Source organism: Apteryx mantelli, chromosome 2, assembly GCF_036417845.1.
Source record: "Apteryx mantelli isolate bAptMan1 chromosome 2, bAptMan1.hap1, whole genome shotgun sequence".
NCBI lineage: Eukaryota > Metazoa > Chordata > Aves > Apterygiformes > Apterygidae > Apteryx > Apteryx mantelli.
In genome coordinates, this window is record NC_089979.1 from 51,555,569 (window position 1) to 51,572,602 (window position 17,034).

The 17,034-nt window shown below is 39.9% G+C and overlaps 1 protein-coding gene across 4 annotated transcripts in view; it reads left to right on the plus strand.

Annotated features, from left to right (window-relative positions):
• The window catches only part of TMEM241 (transmembrane protein 241), a 61,661-nt gene extending 50,443 nt beyond the window's left edge, over positions 1 to 11,218 (plus strand). For 3 of the 4 annotated variants that reach the window (XM_067290637.1, XM_067290639.1, XM_067290640.1), the window contains 2 exons: positions 6,213 to 6,277; positions 10,536 to 11,218. In XM_067290637.1, the coding sequence (XP_067146738.1) occupies positions 6,213 to 6,277; positions 10,536 to 10,596 (126 nt within the window). In that variant the 3' untranslated portion in view covers positions 10,597 to 11,218. The remainder of the gene's footprint in view (positions 1 to 6,212; positions 6,278 to 10,535) is intronic. The other variant, XM_067290641.1, reaches the window with a different exon arrangement.
• The last annotated feature ends 5,816 nt before the right edge of the window (positions 11,219 to 17,034 follow it).

Genomic DNA, 17,034 nt, shown 5'->3' on the forward strand with positions numbered 1-17,034 from the left:
GGGTAGGCTCAGTTATGTCAGGGCCCATCAGTGGAACATACATATCCTTAGAGTTCCTGTTGGAAGGAGACCAGGATTATCAGAATAAAAAAGGGTATCATTCCATCATATTCCAAAGCATCACCATGTTTGTACACACTAATGCCGGGGTCACTGGTTGTGTGCGTATCATCTCCATGTCTGCCACCTTAATTAATGTCTTCCAACAAACTGACGTTGATGGCATGAAGGCCTGAACTGTTGGCAAGAGCTCACTCCTTGCTGCCACTGTGTATCTGGTATATCCCTGGTGCCAGCTGGGATTTCAGTTGCATCCTCCATTCCTCCAGTTTCTTCGGGAAGCTCATGAACCATTTGACTTGACTGTCAGCTTAATTCCTGGACAGAGAGGTCCTACCAGATTTCCTGTGACCTGACGCAGGCTTCACACTCTGGATATAGGAAAGAGGGAGCCCCTTCCAGCCCCAGTGGCTTCAGTATAAATGGACATGCCTGAGGCCTTTCTCCTAGGCCAGTGACAACCTTGGTTAGAGAGTTGGTGCATAGGACTTATGTCAGGAAAAAGAATGTGAAATGTAAGCATAGATATGCATAGCTCTCCTGGTACCTATCAATTTATATATCTCAGCTTAACCCTATGGTATTGCTTTGTTTCTCTTCCTCACCACCCCTTTTCCCTTTTACAAAATATCTTCCTTCCAGAATACATACCACTCACCTTCTAGCATTTTTCTTCCTTCTCTGAGCGCTCCTCCTTCTGTTGCCTGAAAAACCTTCTATGAAACAAATTTGGCTCTCCATTGGGAACTTTTTTTCTCATCCAGCTATAATGTGATTTGGAGAAAGAGGGAATCATTCACATCATGGGTTGTGTGTATCTATCAAAGTTCCTTGGGATCTCTTTAAAGCTTGTGGCAACAATGCTTCCCTATGCTCATGGATTCATAAAGCAAATTTATAAATCTAGATGTATGAGAGCACATTCTTTCCTATGCCTCCTTTTTCCCTGTGCAAGGTTGACTTTACATGCTGGATTTGCTCCTACAGTGCAACAAATGTTTCCACACATTAGGATATTTGTGCTTTATGAACCTTAGCCTGGTGTCCAGCTCTTTAATGACAATATCATTGTTCTTGCTGCCAATAGTTCAGCTTGATGTGGAGTGAACTCTGCACCTGTGGAATCGACTCTCAGCTTCTCCTTGGATCGCAAACTTAAGCACTGTATTGTCCTTCAGTGCAGTTTGTTGAATGTAAAAAATGATACAAACAATTTGTGCAATGTTGTATGGCTTCTGGGCCTGTCTTTTGATTCCTAGAATGATGGAAATGCCTTAAGTTTTCACCCCTTTTGGTGGGGAATTGAATCTGGGAATCTCTCCTAACCAAGGCGTTTGAAACCTCTGGCCATCCTGCTTCCTGTGGGTTAATGCTCTAGATCCCCACACTACTCTGGTTTGTCAGGCTGTGGTGTGCCAGTGGTTACTGTCCACTTATCTACCCAGAGCTCAACCTTTCAGGCCAGCAGTATATGCCCATTTCACTGCAGAGGAAACAGAGATGAACTTTATTCCTCCTAAGTGATTCCTTACACAGTTCAGGCCTTATCAGCTCCCGATGAGTTATTTTTGATGGTCCTGATTTCTCTGGTGTACAAATATTAGAGCTGTTGTATGTTCATAGCCATTATGTAAAATCAGTTCAGGCTCCACCTTCTTCCGTTTCACTATTTACGATGATCAGTTACTGAACCTCCTCAGAACATGTCACTCCTAGTCAGAGACAGGAGCAGAGATCTCACAGGCTATGTTTCCCTCTGTACGGAGCGGGTTGTAAGGTGACGACTGAGTCTATTTCTCTGCTCTGTCATCTTTTCTAGGTGGGTCTGATCCCACTTCTAGTATGAAGTTGTGAAAGGTTTGCTATTTCAAGGCACTTGTCTGTGGCATAAGCAAGCCACAGGGCTGTATTGTCCTCTGTTTTCTGGCTCTTGTTCTTTCCCTGTACTGGAATATCTGTGTAAAGAAGCCCCTTCTGTTTTGTTTCATTATCCAACTATTCAGGCCCAGTCTTTGCTCCAGCAGTCCTACAACATCCTCCTTGTGTTTGAGGTAATCACTTCTCTAAACTTCTTTCTTCTCCTAGGCTGGAGATCAGCAAACTCTGTTTATTCACAGACCTGATTCCAGATGAAGCTATCTATCACAAGGATAAAGTTATTTCCCTCAATTGCCTGCTGATACACACTTTGTAAAGAGCTAGAACTGTTTTTGATTGAGTTGTTGACAAGCAAATGCAGTCTGTAATACCAAGATTTTTGTTTACTGATATAATTACCTGTAATAGTTCAGTGATTGGAACTATAGAAATATTTGAAATTGAGGTAAATATGTATTAATCAAGTGCTCCTTCTAAATGGGTGTTGTTTCCACAGTACAACAGAGTGGTACATTAAATTTAGACTGATTTATTTTAAGAAGCAATGTTTTATCCTTTTGTGCAGGAAGGTGTTTGAAATGATTTCTCAGGAACAATTTCAGCTCACATGGAAATATTTTCTTAAATGATGCTATACCTGGATTTTTTTTCCTAATTACTGAAAGCTGTGTCAGAATTTTGTAGAAATGTTCACAGTATAAATGTCTTTAAAAGTAGCTTTTGCAGTACTGCACGGGCACAGATTTTTTTAAGCATATAAGGAGTCAGAGTGAATGGAACTATTCTTGTGCCTAAGGTGGTTGGGGCTCACCAATCTAGTGTGAATCATTTGGTGGAATTAGTGACTATATGTCAAAATCATGGGGAAATTGGTTTATAATATGCTGGTTATAGCTAATTAAAATTTTATTTCCATCTTTTAATGATTCAACACCATAATAGATTTTGCAATCATCAACTTTAGTTTGCCCTTTACTTGGTTTTCTTTGTCTTGTAAGCTTATTCCTTTTCCTAAGGCATCCGAGTGCCTGAGAAGACAACTGTGACCTTTAAAGTGAGGAAAAGGAGATTACTGCACTTAGCATGATTTTTTTTTTTTTAAAGGACATTCAAAACATCAATGTAGGTGTCTTTTTTTCTTTTTATCTAAATACATGTGCACTTAAAACACTTCAATAAATGCTCAAATGTAGTAAAAAAAAATAGCTTCTGAACTATGTCCCTAGATTTTACATTCTTCCCCTGGAACAAATTATATGGTTGACTTCCCTGAAAATTTGTTTTTCATTTTTGAATGCGTTCCTCTTTTGTATAAACAAGAGAAGGTGGCCATTTTAGCAATGTGTTTTCCTTTTGTTTTGTTTTTTCTTGCACACACTTACTCCATGTGCTCTTCCAACCCGCATTTTGTTTCTCTTTGGCACTGGGACACTCTTACATAATTTTTCAAATATAGATATGTTCTGCAGTAATAGTCCGAAAGGCTACAGGCTGCAGTAGCGTTTTTGCAGAGGTTTGGGATGATCACAGTAGAATGGTGTATTGTTTTTGATAAGGCTTGTTCTCAGAGAGTTCTTAAATGCCTGTTTCTCTGTTCTTGGCCTCTTCAAGTTTCTAATAAACATAGTTATAATGGAGTGGCTGATACAACTTCAACTTGTGCCACTTCTCAAATACAGTTTCTTTCAGGAGAGCAACTCGAAGAAAAGAATTGCTCTGTAGATATCACGGCTGCCACCCTTCATTAATTCCTATTTACATGCTTGGTAATGGATATTGTACATTTTTACATACTAAACTAGCATTAGCCTAAGATAAGCACAGTACAATTAACTCTACAATCATTTGCCCTGATGTAAATGAGAAATAGTTCTGTGCAGGTTAACGTAGTTCCTGCAAGGTGTGTAAGGAGAAGATCTAGCCTACTAGAATGAGATGTGGAGTCTTTTATTTTACAAAATGCTGCATTTGAGCTGACAGATACCCAGCATAGCTGTATTTAGGTAAGCTGCATAACAGATTCAGCTTCCAAATGGTTAGAGTTTCACTGTTTAGTGTGTCTACTCCCTCTGGCTGCATATGAAACAGTCTAAGGTGTGACCTCAATGGGGACAGTTGCAATATCATCTTCTTGAGTTCTGAAGAATAACTCTCAATTGGTGACTTGTCTTTCTCCTCTCTCAGTCTCTCTTGGGTGCATCTATTTATTCACAGGTTTGCTTGTATACATGTTTTACTGGCATACAGTGGAGGAGGGAGGAGTAGTAGTACTAATACATATCTCTGATTTTCCACTGCAGTGGAAACTTATATTTTCTGTTAGCTTCATGCTTTTCAACACTGCCCGTGTTGTTGTATGCTACTATGATAGGCACTGCAGAAATATTTAAGTCTGATGGATGGGCAGTTCGTATCAGGTGATGCGTTTGTGGCTGTTCTGATACCAGCAGTTTGATTCCTGTGCAGGAATGGAGTAGATCTGCAGTCCTATGGTGTCCTTCCTGGACCAAATCCAGCTTCTGCCTCATTCCCTGTGCAAGGCACCTGTGCCATAGGCAAATGGAGAACAGTCAGGGCATGATGTAGGGTAATGTCAAGGAAGAAAAAAGCCATCTGTGCATCTCCAATTCTCCCTAAAGTAGAGAGCATCCCCAAGGAGGCCAGCAGAGGCTCTAGCTCTGCAGGGCCCATTGAACCCCACAGCTTCTGTGTGGTGCTTGCTGCCATTGTGTGGCCTCACTGCCAGCTTTAGGTTACTGCAGGCTGCTCCCCTCTCCAGCTAACTGTTGGACTGGGGCTGGAGGAGTGATGTACAGCCATCTTCTCCTGATCAGCTGCTCTTGATTCTGTGATGATTACACTCAAGGCAGCCTCAGAACCCTGTCTTTTCAAATGTAACCATAACAAATGTAATAGGTATTGACTAACAAACTTATTCCAAGTTCTGGTGTGCAGAGTTTACTCTGAATTGGCATTTGCTTCCCTACTGCACACCTATTAGTGTTTTTTAACAAGTCTTTAATGGATTAAGTAATGAAATTTTTGCTGTCTCCCCTGGGAGACAACTAGACAAACAACTATTACGAAATCTTTCCTGATAATTATTTAGATGTTTTGTTTCTTAATTTCATCTTTTTACTTAGGCAATTCTGTATTATCCTAAACAGTTCCTTTCATTCTTCAGTGCTTGTGTTTCCCAAGCATTTGTAAATCACTACCATGTCTTCCTTTCCCACAGGCATTGCTTATCCTAACTGTTGACTGAAAATCAATCCCTCCATCTAATGACTCTGTCACTGTTCTCTGAACTCCTTCCATTTACATTATCCATCTGGCAACAAAATGTCCAAAACTGAGTGCAGAGTGCAGATGTGGTAGCTCCATAGCTGTTGAAACAGGGATATATTACAAACCATTGTATGTCAGGAACTAGCTGTTTCCAGCTGCTTCTTGGATCAGTGGTATAAAGATATGAAGTTGTTTGCCACCATCTTCTCTGAGCCATTCTGAGGACACCTTGGTGTAATGAGAGATTTGGAGTATAAGAATACCATAATTGCATTGTTTTTCTTTACCCCATAGTCTTTTCCTTGCCCCATATCCTTTTCCTTTTTTGTCTTTTCTACATCCGCAAATGCACATCAAGCTCTCATTTTTCTCAGAAATATATAGTTTTTCAAGCCCAAGGCCTGACTGCTGTCCCAAGTCTAGTCTGCTATCAGCAAAGAAGAGCTAGCAGGTTTCCAGGCTAAACCAACTGGGTTGGGCAACAAAGGACTTTCTGCTCTGGTTCCCTGCCCTGCCTCTGCTGCATCCTAAGTTCTCCAGAGGTAAAAATACAGTTGCAGTGTGTAACAGTCATACTATCTTCTTCATTGGTTTCCCAGCCTAATGAGCAGCCTACGTGCTTTCCTAGTGGTTCCTACGTTTCAGGTCCCTGCTGCTGGCTGCACAGCTATTGCTTTCCCTGTGTGTTGGGTCTTTCTAGGGTTTCTGGCCTGCCTCCTCCTGGCCAGAGGAAAAAGGAAGTGCCTGTGTTTCCCTATACGTATGTAGGGGAGGGAGGTTTGGCAGGAGTGGTAGTTTCGTGTTCAGCAGTGTGTTTGTCTCACTGGGTTTCTCCAGTCCATTGACTATCTGTTTTAGTTACTGAATCTAAGGGTTAAAAATAAAAAATAAGACAAAATGTGACTGCTTGTGTAGAAATTTAATTTCAACAAAAATATTTCAGTTTTCACTTGTGATATCAAGTTTTTTCCTTTTCAATTTTACAGGTTATCACTGCTAGCTTATCACCGTTATTCTTTGTCATGACTGCCAATATACTAACAATTTCTTGGTAAGTGCCTATGTGAGCTTTTTCCTTAATAGTAAAAATGAATTTCCCCACAGTGCTTCATGTGGAAATACTTTTTAAATGGCAAGTTCTATTAGCGTCAGTAATATTTTATGTGTAAGGAGAACCAGGTGTGCAATGAGGGATGCAGTATAGCAATACAAATGGAACAGAGTTTCTTCTGCCTTTGTGGAGAACATGGACATTTTTGGACATTAAGCCTCACCACAATTCACTCAGCACATTTTACAGCTAGATAAATGGATGCAATAGGCAAATAAATGACCCATTCAAAGTCGGACTATAAATCAGTGGCAGAGCTGGAAGTAAAACATTGGAGTCATGGTTTTGTAACAGCATCGTTCTAACCAATAGAGTGCTTTCAAATTTCTGAATGGTCCCTAACACAATGTATACTATGAATACATTAATACAAGTAGGAAAATGAAATAATATTTAACTCTTTCCAAAGCTCTGTTTGTCTTTTGTAACATGTGGCCTAACATATTATGAATCACCTAACTTGAAATTTTTAGGAAGTGATATAAATGTTTAGGTTGCAAACTGCTTCGGTCAAAGGCAATGTTTTTGGTCTGTGTTTGTACAGCACCCAGCAAAAGGGGATTCCAGTGCATGGCTGATGCTCCTAAATGCTTTTGTCATGCAAATAACAACTAAAAAGGGGTTAAGCATGTATTTCTAAGGCTAGATTTGTTATTAGAAATAAGTCTGCTTGCTTTTGAAAAGCTTTGGCTTCCTTTTTTCTTCTTAGTCTGATTTTTGCCCTGAAGTTCCAGCTCTGTACTAAATGGAATTAGCATGTTCTTTTTCCAGGTGTGATACTTAAAATAGTATCAGGACCCTGAATTAATGTGTCACTAGCCCCCCATTTGTTTCTGAGGATCTCCTGAAGAGATGTTTCTAAATCTCTGGTCTGATAACACGTATGCCAATTTTCAGCCATTTGAAACATGCTTTTTTCTCAGTGTTATTAATGCTAAGAAGACTATATTGCTAAAGCCAACATTGATAAAAGCATATAGGCACCTGAATCCTTCATTTAAATAAGTGGGGGGGCGGGGTGGGTGGGTGGGGAGAACATGGAAGACTGCGCATCCCAATAGGGTTCTTGTGTTTAAATGCTTCATTTACAGATAGGTAGATGGTCTGATTTACATACCCAGTTTGTAAAAGCTGCTTCTGACACTTAATTCCAGCCTATAATCTGTAGATGTATATTCTCAGTTTACTTTGACAATCCTGGAAATCTTCCCCAAAACTCATTCTGCTTATCAGGAAAATTTTGATTTCAGTGACTAGATGCACCATTTGCATTTTTTTCTTCATTGTCTCAAAGAATTTCATAAGTGAAAAGCACACATTTCCTTCCTGTATTTGACATTTTCTTGGTTATGTAAAGGTATTTGTGCCTTAATTGCCCAGAAGCAAAGAATCATTGTGAAATGTGACCTTGAGAATGGAAAGGCAAAGACATAAAATACATAGTTTGTACTGTAATGGTTGCATGGTGGCAGAGGCAGTATTTAGTATCTACCAGGAGTCCCTGGAAACATAATGAAATGGATTTAAATACTGCCATTTATATTCTGCTCTATTTTCCCAAGTGATTTCTCCTCTTGCCTTTTCTTCAGCTGCTGCTTGGAAGTTAAAGAAGTTACTGAAAGCAGAATCTCAATTTAGCCCCGTATATGTATGTGTGAGTGTGCATGCATATATGTATGTTATGCACATGTAATCTCAAATGCTCAAATAAATCACGTGTATTTTTCTTTAGCTCTAGGAATACATTTCTGTGGCCTGTGTGTATAGGAGGCTGAATATCAGTGCACCTACAACACTCCCAGTCCAGGCCATTAAACTTGCTGTGTCTCACCATGTTTTACCTGTGTTTGTGCAGGTCTATCATATGCATGCTAGAGTAGACTTTTATAATATATACACATTTACTGACATGTATACTAAAAAAAAAATCATGTGTACCACTGTGAATGTGAATACATGAACCCGTACAGCTGCACACATAGTACATGTCCTATATGCATTGACAGTGATATAAATAATGAACACATTCACATCTTTACAAGAAAATTTGCTTTGGCCCTTAGGCTACTTTTAAGTTTTGTTTGTTAAATTCAAGAAGATAACCATTTCTTGTATTTATTTTTTGAATTCTGTGCATCAACAGGGTTTGGGCTATCAGCAAAGCTCTGGAAATAGAGTTTGTTAGATGATAGCAGCTGCAAAGTGCTCTTGAGATTGTAAACCACTGAGTTTTTTGGTGTTGCTCCAGCGCTATTGTGGAATGTTATATCGTATGTTAATTTCTGAGTGATGGGCAAGTGTGATTAGCTGTCACCCCATAATAAACAGAAGCCAGAGGATTTGCAGATGGTAAATTGAATGTAAATCAAGGGCCTGCATGCGATGTTTTTTGCTTTGCTCCATCTTGAAGTTACAGTGATTGCTTCTGTTGGCCCAGTAATCTGGTGAACATGGATTGCATCGAGCGTGCAGACACCTGGGATTTCAGATCTTTCAAAAGGGGATTCTTCTGTCTATTGTAGAATGTAAGATATTAAAGAATGATTTAGATGCAAATGCCATTTTACAGAACAGTGCTGTACAGTTTAATATCTTTTGTACAGAATTGCTGGTCTAACTTTTAGAATGCTATAGCAAAGATAGGATTCTTTGTTAAAGTCTGTGTTAAAAGTTTAATAGGAAACTACACTTCCATAGAAAGTAAAAATGAAAAGAAAAATTGAGTCATTTCTAAGAATCTGTTGGTTTTGGTCCTTTTTATATTCATTGTGATTTTTCCCTAGGATAAAGAAGTATACATTATCTGACCTTAGCTTCAGAAGGAATTAATGCAGAGGGAATGTTTATAACTAGAGGTGAAATGTAGGCAAGACACAAAGGTTAATCCTCTCCAGAGAAAAGTGCTTCGAGATTGTTAGTGATTAGATGCAGACAGACTCTTGTGTTTTAGATCTTTTTGAAAAGCTTGCATTCTCAGCAGCCATTTGCTCTTTCTTGGTAATTCTACATCCAAAGGTAGACTGTCTCCACAACTGAATGTCTCTGTCTCCCTAGCACTTACTTTCCAGGTCTGTTTACTGTGTTATTAGAAAATATTGTGTTTTTGTTATATAAGGTTAGTTCCTCTCAGGAACAAGGGGAATTATGTGATTTTAAAAACAATTCACTGAAGCTAAGAATTAAGTAAATGTAATAGTATTAAAGTCCAGACAGTCATCAGCTTTACATGTTGGGTTCCCCCCCCCACAAAAAAAAAAAAATTACCCTCCAACTATGAATTTACAAAAGCTTGTTTTGTTTATAAAGTTCATTAAGGAGCTTTTCTGTTTCATAAGCTAACTAAGCCATGAGGCTAAGATGAAAGATCAGTGCACTTAGTTTTACACTGTTATAAAAGGGGAGAAGAGTCTGAGTCCTACCATATTCCTCTTGAATATGATGGCAGAGGAGATTTGGGGATTATTAACTATTGCACAAGTAGCTTATTTCAGTGAATTATCTTTTGTTTGTAAAAACCATTCGTCCTTACTTGGAATCCTACTTCTAGCCTGAGTCTTGGAAAAAAATATTAGTGCCACCACTCTGTTTTGAGGAAGTTCTTGGGCACATGTGCTTTTTTGGCTTGAGCAGTTCTGTTCTGCTGGGTTCCTCACAAAAAGCAGTAGATACAGGAATTTCCACTGGCCTGGCTAGGCCAGTGGGATCTCCCCAAAACAAAATTCTTTTTCCTGATTTCCTCAGTCCCCAAAACCTAGGCTTACATCTCCCTCCTGACTTGTCAGGTAGCAGGTTTTCAGGCTAGAATACAAGCAGAAATTGCAAAGGGGAATCATTAATAACCTAATGAGGTTCACATTCTCCTGCCTGCCTTTCCTTTTCTTGCCTGTGTGCTAGGGTGCAGCTGTTTTCACATCTAGATGCATTTTTTTTCTATGTAGATCTCTGTCTATGTACTTTCTATAGACTACCAGCCCTACAGTTTAGGAAGGGTAGGATTCTGATGAGATCTGTAAAATAAGACATTTTCAATTTCAGCCATTTCTTAGCAAAATGAATGAAAAAATCACCGGGGGTAGTGTCACTAGGATGAAATGTGTTTAGACAAATTAATACCTTTCTCTTTGATGTTGTGACATTTGGTATTTTATCAAGTGGAGGGATTGCCTGATGCTAAATTTGTGCTATGCTTTGTTTGCAGCCTTGTGATCGGTGGAGTTGGAGAAGTTTTGCTTGTTTACACTGAAAGGACAGGCACATAAAGAAGAACCGTATCTCACCAGTTGGAAAAGAGCTGACCTGCAGCTTAGAAACTCTATCATGAATGAAATGCAGCAGCAAGAATGAAGAAATGCAACCAAACACAAGGAAAGAGACCCATTGGTTTTTTATTAAGAAGGGAAAAATATGCTATTAATAGTGCTGGTAAGAGCAGCATATTTGGTAGGGTGATTAGGAGGCTTTGCCTCAAAGCACAAGACAAAAGCTATTTCTGATTGATGTGATAAAGGAAAAACTGCACTGTCTCATGCTGATGGCTCTGTGTGAGAACCTCTCAGTAGCAGCTTCTTGCACAGAGATCTGAACTCAGGAAAAGCAACAATCCTCACTGGATGCCTCCAATTTTTGTTGGAGGCTGACAGCAGATTGTACCAAGCAATGTCAGAATCCAGATCCTGCCATGAATTGAGTATCAGGAAGCATGGATTTTGTTCCCAACTGTTCTGTAGCAGCAAGCTACCACACACGGGTCTCTAGTCATGTTGTCTGAACTGCCATAGTGGCTAAGGCCATGGGGCTTCTGAAGATAGTTCCCTTCTGCCATTGTGGCAGATTGACAGCTTTGCTGAATGGGGAAATCAGCAATAAATCTCATTGTCTGTAGCGCTTGCTCTTTGTGTATTTTTCCTCCTTCCATTCTCCAAGATTTCTCTTGAACTCTGTGAATTTTTGTCAGCCAGAGGGGGCTGGAGGGACTTGTACTGTTCCCAGCAGTGGTTTGTCTCTTAAATTATTGCAAGAGGCAAAAGAAATTATAAACTTTGAATGAATATCATAAAGAGTAGAAGGCAATTAATCTCAAGAATTCTTAAAATAATTTCATTTCCAGTTGTTTAATGGCTGTTAGAAATTAGTCTTGACTGGACTGGGAACACAGTCTGTGTAAAAGCAATATTAAATGGTGATTTGATAATGTTTTGGGGAAGTTTTACTTGGTAAAAGGAATTTGGTAACAGAAATTCTTACTGGAAGGAGAGGGACTTGTCTCACATAATATTAAATATCTAAAGTGTAGTCTCTTAATCTAACTTGACTAAATTTCCTTTATAGTCAATGGAGAGAGAGGGACTCCCTCACAGAGATGATTCTTAACAGATTGCTGTGTTAATGTGACTAAGGACCCTCTGGAAGTCCTTATCGCTCTATAGGTGGAAACTATGTGACTAATCCAGACAAGACACTTAGCTTTTAGAAGACTACAGTTAGCTGAGACATATCTGCCTTAGTCTAGCAAGTTCTACCAGCTGGGATTTAAAACATATCTACATTTTAACTTTAAATAAAACAGCATCCTTTTAACAAATAAGGCACATCTTACAAGGGATTGCAGTTAATTTCTATGTCTGGAAAGTTTTAGATAAATATTAGTAGGTTTTCAGAAAAAATGCTGTAGTTTAAAAAAGAGAATTCAGAGAAGTACTGTGGCCTGTATTATACTTAAGGTTATCCTAATTAATCATAATGGGTCTGTTTATATTGGCATGTTGTCCATGTATGTTGAATCACACTCTGGCTTGAGTTAGGAGTGAGCCATTTTCTTGCCAGGTGGCAAAATTCACGTTTGGGAAGAAAGGGGGAAGAGAGAGGGACAAGGATGAAAGAAACATATGCTTGCACTCAAATGCTGGTCCTGAAACCAATATGAGCCACATGGTGCAGTGAATTAGAGCCCATACTCAGCCCCTGTGAGCCAAGACACACACACGTAGCCATGGACCCTCACTGCCTTCCAGTCCAGTTAATTCAGATAGCGCTGGGAGTGATGGTCATAGCATAGGTGGTTAGCTCTGCTAGCTAGTTGTGACAAAATGACAGGATCATTGCCATTCCACCTTTCTACTGATTTTGAAGTGATTAGTAACCCTGGGAGAACAAGGGTTTCTCATGAAAGAGTCACTGTGCCTAGGTTTTGCAATCATAGCTGGAACCTTTGTTGTGGGAAAAGCTCTTTGTGTACCTCTCTTCTTGCATAATGTTCAAGGGTAGGCTGCAGTCTGGATTTTTTTTCCTTTCTTGTCTTTGCTATTCATCACAATGTACCAGAACCCAGAACACCCATTTGCTTTCTTGCTGGTGGTCTCAGCAGAAAGGCAATGGCCAAATCAGCAGTGTGGTTGCTGTACTTGTTTAATTCCAGAAGACATGTTTGGGCTGGGGGGTGTGTTTGTGGGAAGCTTATTTGGCTACATCGGGCATTACATTGTCTGGATTCTGGGGGAATTCAGTTTCTGCAGCTGCTGAATTACTACCTCCCTGTGTAGTAAGTCCACTACATATTTATTTAACTTTGTGCTTGTTAAACCTCACTGGGCTGTTTGCTTCTGCTTTCATTTTTGTGCCTTAGTGCAATTTTCTTGCATTTCCAATACTCTGTTTGATGTGTGTAAAAAAAATTTGCAGTTTTCAGTTAATCACCATGTAAGGAAACCAAGAAAACAGAGTTAATAATGGAGTTGTGCTTCTCTGTCAAACATGACTGGCAAGGAAAAGCGTGCCCTGAACCAACCTGACCTTGCCTCAGTTGAGGATGACCCTGGAGGGTCAACACAGGGCCTGTCAGTCCTGCTGAAGATTCGAAGTAGGGTAAAAGTGGAGCTCCAGGGCCTTTAAATCCCATCTTTGTGTATTCAGAGTTGTACTGATGTGCTAAAATTGCAAAGCACAAAGGCATGGGTTGGTTTCCTTCTTCCTCACAGAGCAGCAGTTGACAGCAGAGCTGTGGTCCTAGCTGGCAGCCAGCCCGTGTTGGAGTGTGTGCGAGTGAATGGCTGCCTAAGTATTGCCAGTAGCAAGCTTATGGATGGCTAGACCTGTTCTAGGGGGGGAGAGGGTGCAGAGAGCCATTTGGAGGCTGTTAAAACAAGTGGTGGTGTCTTCATTTGTTAATAAGTTTCCTATGGTGGGGATTTTCAGTCTGGGAACTGATGAGATGCAGCAGTTGTAAAGCTCTAAGACAGTGTCTTAGCTGGAAGTTTAGAGCAAGCCAGAGATAGATCTAGAAGTGAGCATGACGTGGGCTTGCCTGCCTGACTTGGTACCTGAGGGGGAGGAACAGCCACCTTCAATAGGCCCTGCAGTGTGTTTTTTTAAAAAACAAACAAACAAACAAAAAACAGCTTTCCTCGACTCTAACTGAGGTGGAGGGAGAATGGCTCTGAGCCACCCCTCAGCCAGCTGTCAGAGGGAACCTACATGAAGACCCCAGCTTCCCTCCTGCCTTTTTTGGGAAGAGGTCCTTTCCCACCAGCCAGCCCCGGGTCAGAACAGACAGCAAGAGGTGTGTGTTGGGGCACTCAGATCCAAGCAGGCAAGTAGCCTTGAGACCCAGAGGTGATTACAGCAGAGAGGGAATGTGGGGTTAAGAGAACAAGAACATACTGGCCACTCACATGCTGTGTATGGGTTATGTTGTTACAAGAGTTGGCTGCCTAGCTTTTGAGTAAGACTGTGTAGCCTTGAGTACCCTGTAAAGCCCCTTGCCAGGTCTCATTATTTGAAACCCAAACCATTGACAATGTTTCTTCCAGTTGCTGCTATTGGGTCAGGTCCCAGACAGTGTAACCAGAACTAATATGAAAGACATCAGGCTATGAGCTGGGAGAATTTTTTCTGAGGTAGAGCTCTTAGTTAATTCTTTTTTTCTCTCAGAAAAGACAAAAGTCTTAGTTTGTTCTCAATCAGCTGTAGAGCAGGTTGGGCTTAAGGAGATAGGTGACTAGATGGGAAGGGGTAGAGCAAATGTGGTAATTTCCTGAGGAAAAAATGGCCTAATCTTTAATTCAGCCCTATCTCTGAAGGAGGATATTGCAAGGGTAAAAAACACATTTCAGGGTTATAGTAATGATCTTCAAATATGAAACCTTAGAAGTCCAAACTTAAGATCGCTCTTTCAAGACATGCAAACAGTTACATTTAGTAACTTAGAGAACAAATATGCGAAGGGCAGAGTGTTTATATATAATTGACCTTTTCTGTGGTCATTCAAAGATACCAAATAACAAATACAGTGATCTGAGGAAGGAGGAGTTTGTTTACATTGGAGAGATGCAATGAAACTAATTAATGCCTGAATATATAGCAATGGTCCTGTGGTTAAGGTGGTGGAAGAACCTCTGTTTTTTCAATATCCGTCTTTTAAGGACCCTTAGAGTCTAAAGGCTTTTCAGTTCTTGGGCCTGCAGAATGTGGGATGGCAGAGACAAACTTGAGTGTGGTGGTCTTTTTGAGGGAAAGCAGATCACTGGTAGCTTTCTCACGTACTGTTTTCGTATCTGCTGGTTTTGATCAAACCACTCTAACAGGAGATGGTCCTGAATCATAACACCTTTTTGATCTTGTATTGCTTACACGTTTTTTTCCAAGTGAGCATGAGGTTTTTTGGTCAAAGTAATAGGTTAGCGAGGAGGCTTGTATTGTCTGCTGCAACAGTGTACCTTTGTGTGTGGCTGACTTTCATGATAAAGAGACTCTAATTAAAACAAAGGGAAGTGCCATGGAATGAAGATTGAAATAGTAAAGCTGATGGGTGTTGACTGCAAGTGGGTTACTAAAACACAGGCCACATGAATGCTGCGTAGAAACAATCTTCTGGATCTGGTTGCTGTGACATAGCTTGCAGCAGAAGATTTTATTGAATGAATGAAATGAATCTGATGCTTACCACTGAAGCACTTTTTTTCTGTTGTTGCTTACTGCAGTGTGATTGTTGTGCTTAGTGTTGGGAAGAGAATGTATGCCAGTGTTTCAGTACCAATTTAATAGTGAAGCTGAAAATCTGCCAAGCCAGTGATCTTAGCAAAAAGCAATAGGAAGGGTATTTTTTTCGAAAAGTGATGAACGTATTAAATATCTTGGTAAGAGTCAGAGTTCTGGTTTACAATTATGTTTTGAACAACTATGTCCTACCTGGTGGATGAGTGTGTATATTTATGTTCTTATTTCCCATCCTCAAACAAGAAGATCTGAAGAATTCAAGATATGCTGTGTGGGCATAAAACATGTTTTGAAAAGGATGCTTTTAATGGGTATTGTAGAAAAGTGGGTTACTTGGAGCAGTACAGAGTGCTGAGGAAAGAACATTTCTCCTAATTTTCTGTTTCACCGTAAGCTAAAGGAGGTAGTAGGCTATAGAAAACCCTATAGCAAATTGTCTTACCCGGAGCAGAAGCTGAATGAATACCTTTCAAAAATATCATCTGTTACTGTGAACCAGGCAACAGACCCAGTGCAAAACTTTAATCCTGTTCCAGATGATAGGCACAGGGACAGACTCAAATTTTATTTTGAAAAGAAGGCATGAGTGAGGGCTTGGAGATTGGGGGCAGGACTGAAAAAAGTTGAGACTGAGTGGTTTTGTACCAGGAGATAAAACAGGAAGAGATTTTTTTTTTTTCCTGAAAATGTGCTGCTTATTCATTGTTTTTTTTTATTGGGGTATGCTATAAGTACATGGCTGTTTAGTCCCAAAAAGGAATTAAAGGAGCCTATGGGGTTGTGTAACCATTTCCATATTAACTGCATTGTTTTAGAAACTTGACACTTTTTAAACTACTCTCTGAAAATGAAATTATGTAAGCTTTGATATCTACTAGAAAAGCAACTCTATTCTTTTGGGAATGCTAGTGAAAAAGTTGTAATCTCTTCATCACCAAAGTGGGGAATGTACCTCTTCCCTGTCTGGGGTGGGGAGGAGTCAGAGTGCTTTCCCACCTTTTAATAAATAAATGTTGCTACTTCCAAAATAGATGGGGGTAGTCAGTTGGCATATTAAGTTCTTGATTTGATGATATACAAAATCTCTTTGAAAAACATGATGTGAATATGCTTAGTATATTTTTCTTAGGCTTTGTGATTAATATTTAGAAATACATAGCTTAGACTTGTCAAATTGTTTGCTTTTCTATACAAGCACAAACTAACTGCATGATTCTTTAAATTCTAAAATGTCTGAGATCCTTCTTAACCCTTTCTACCTGGTGATGAATGCAATCTCATAACTGCGTTCGCAGACCTTGCTTTAGAAGACTAATGTCAGGAGCCAAGAACACTCTAGCTTCTTTCTGCTATTTGCCATTAGCGGTTCCCCACCTTTCACGACTCTCTGCCACTGGATCCAAATTTCATTTAGGCCTTCTGTTTTACACATTGTTGGTGAAGTGATAGTTGCTTTACTCTGTTGGCTCAAGCAGCTTAGGGTCAGTACACCTTTGGGAGGTGGACTTAAGGCCTATTTCAATTTAGGAATTTGATCCATGTTTACACTTAAACTTCTGATTTCTGTACCTTCTGATGATGAAAAAAGCTGATGTACCAACACATTTGTTTATGCTGGAATTGCGTGCATCCAGTGTCTTGCAATATTGTGTAATAATAATGTCTGCCTGAAGCAAGTTGTCTGAATAAACAAGCCTCCAGCCCAA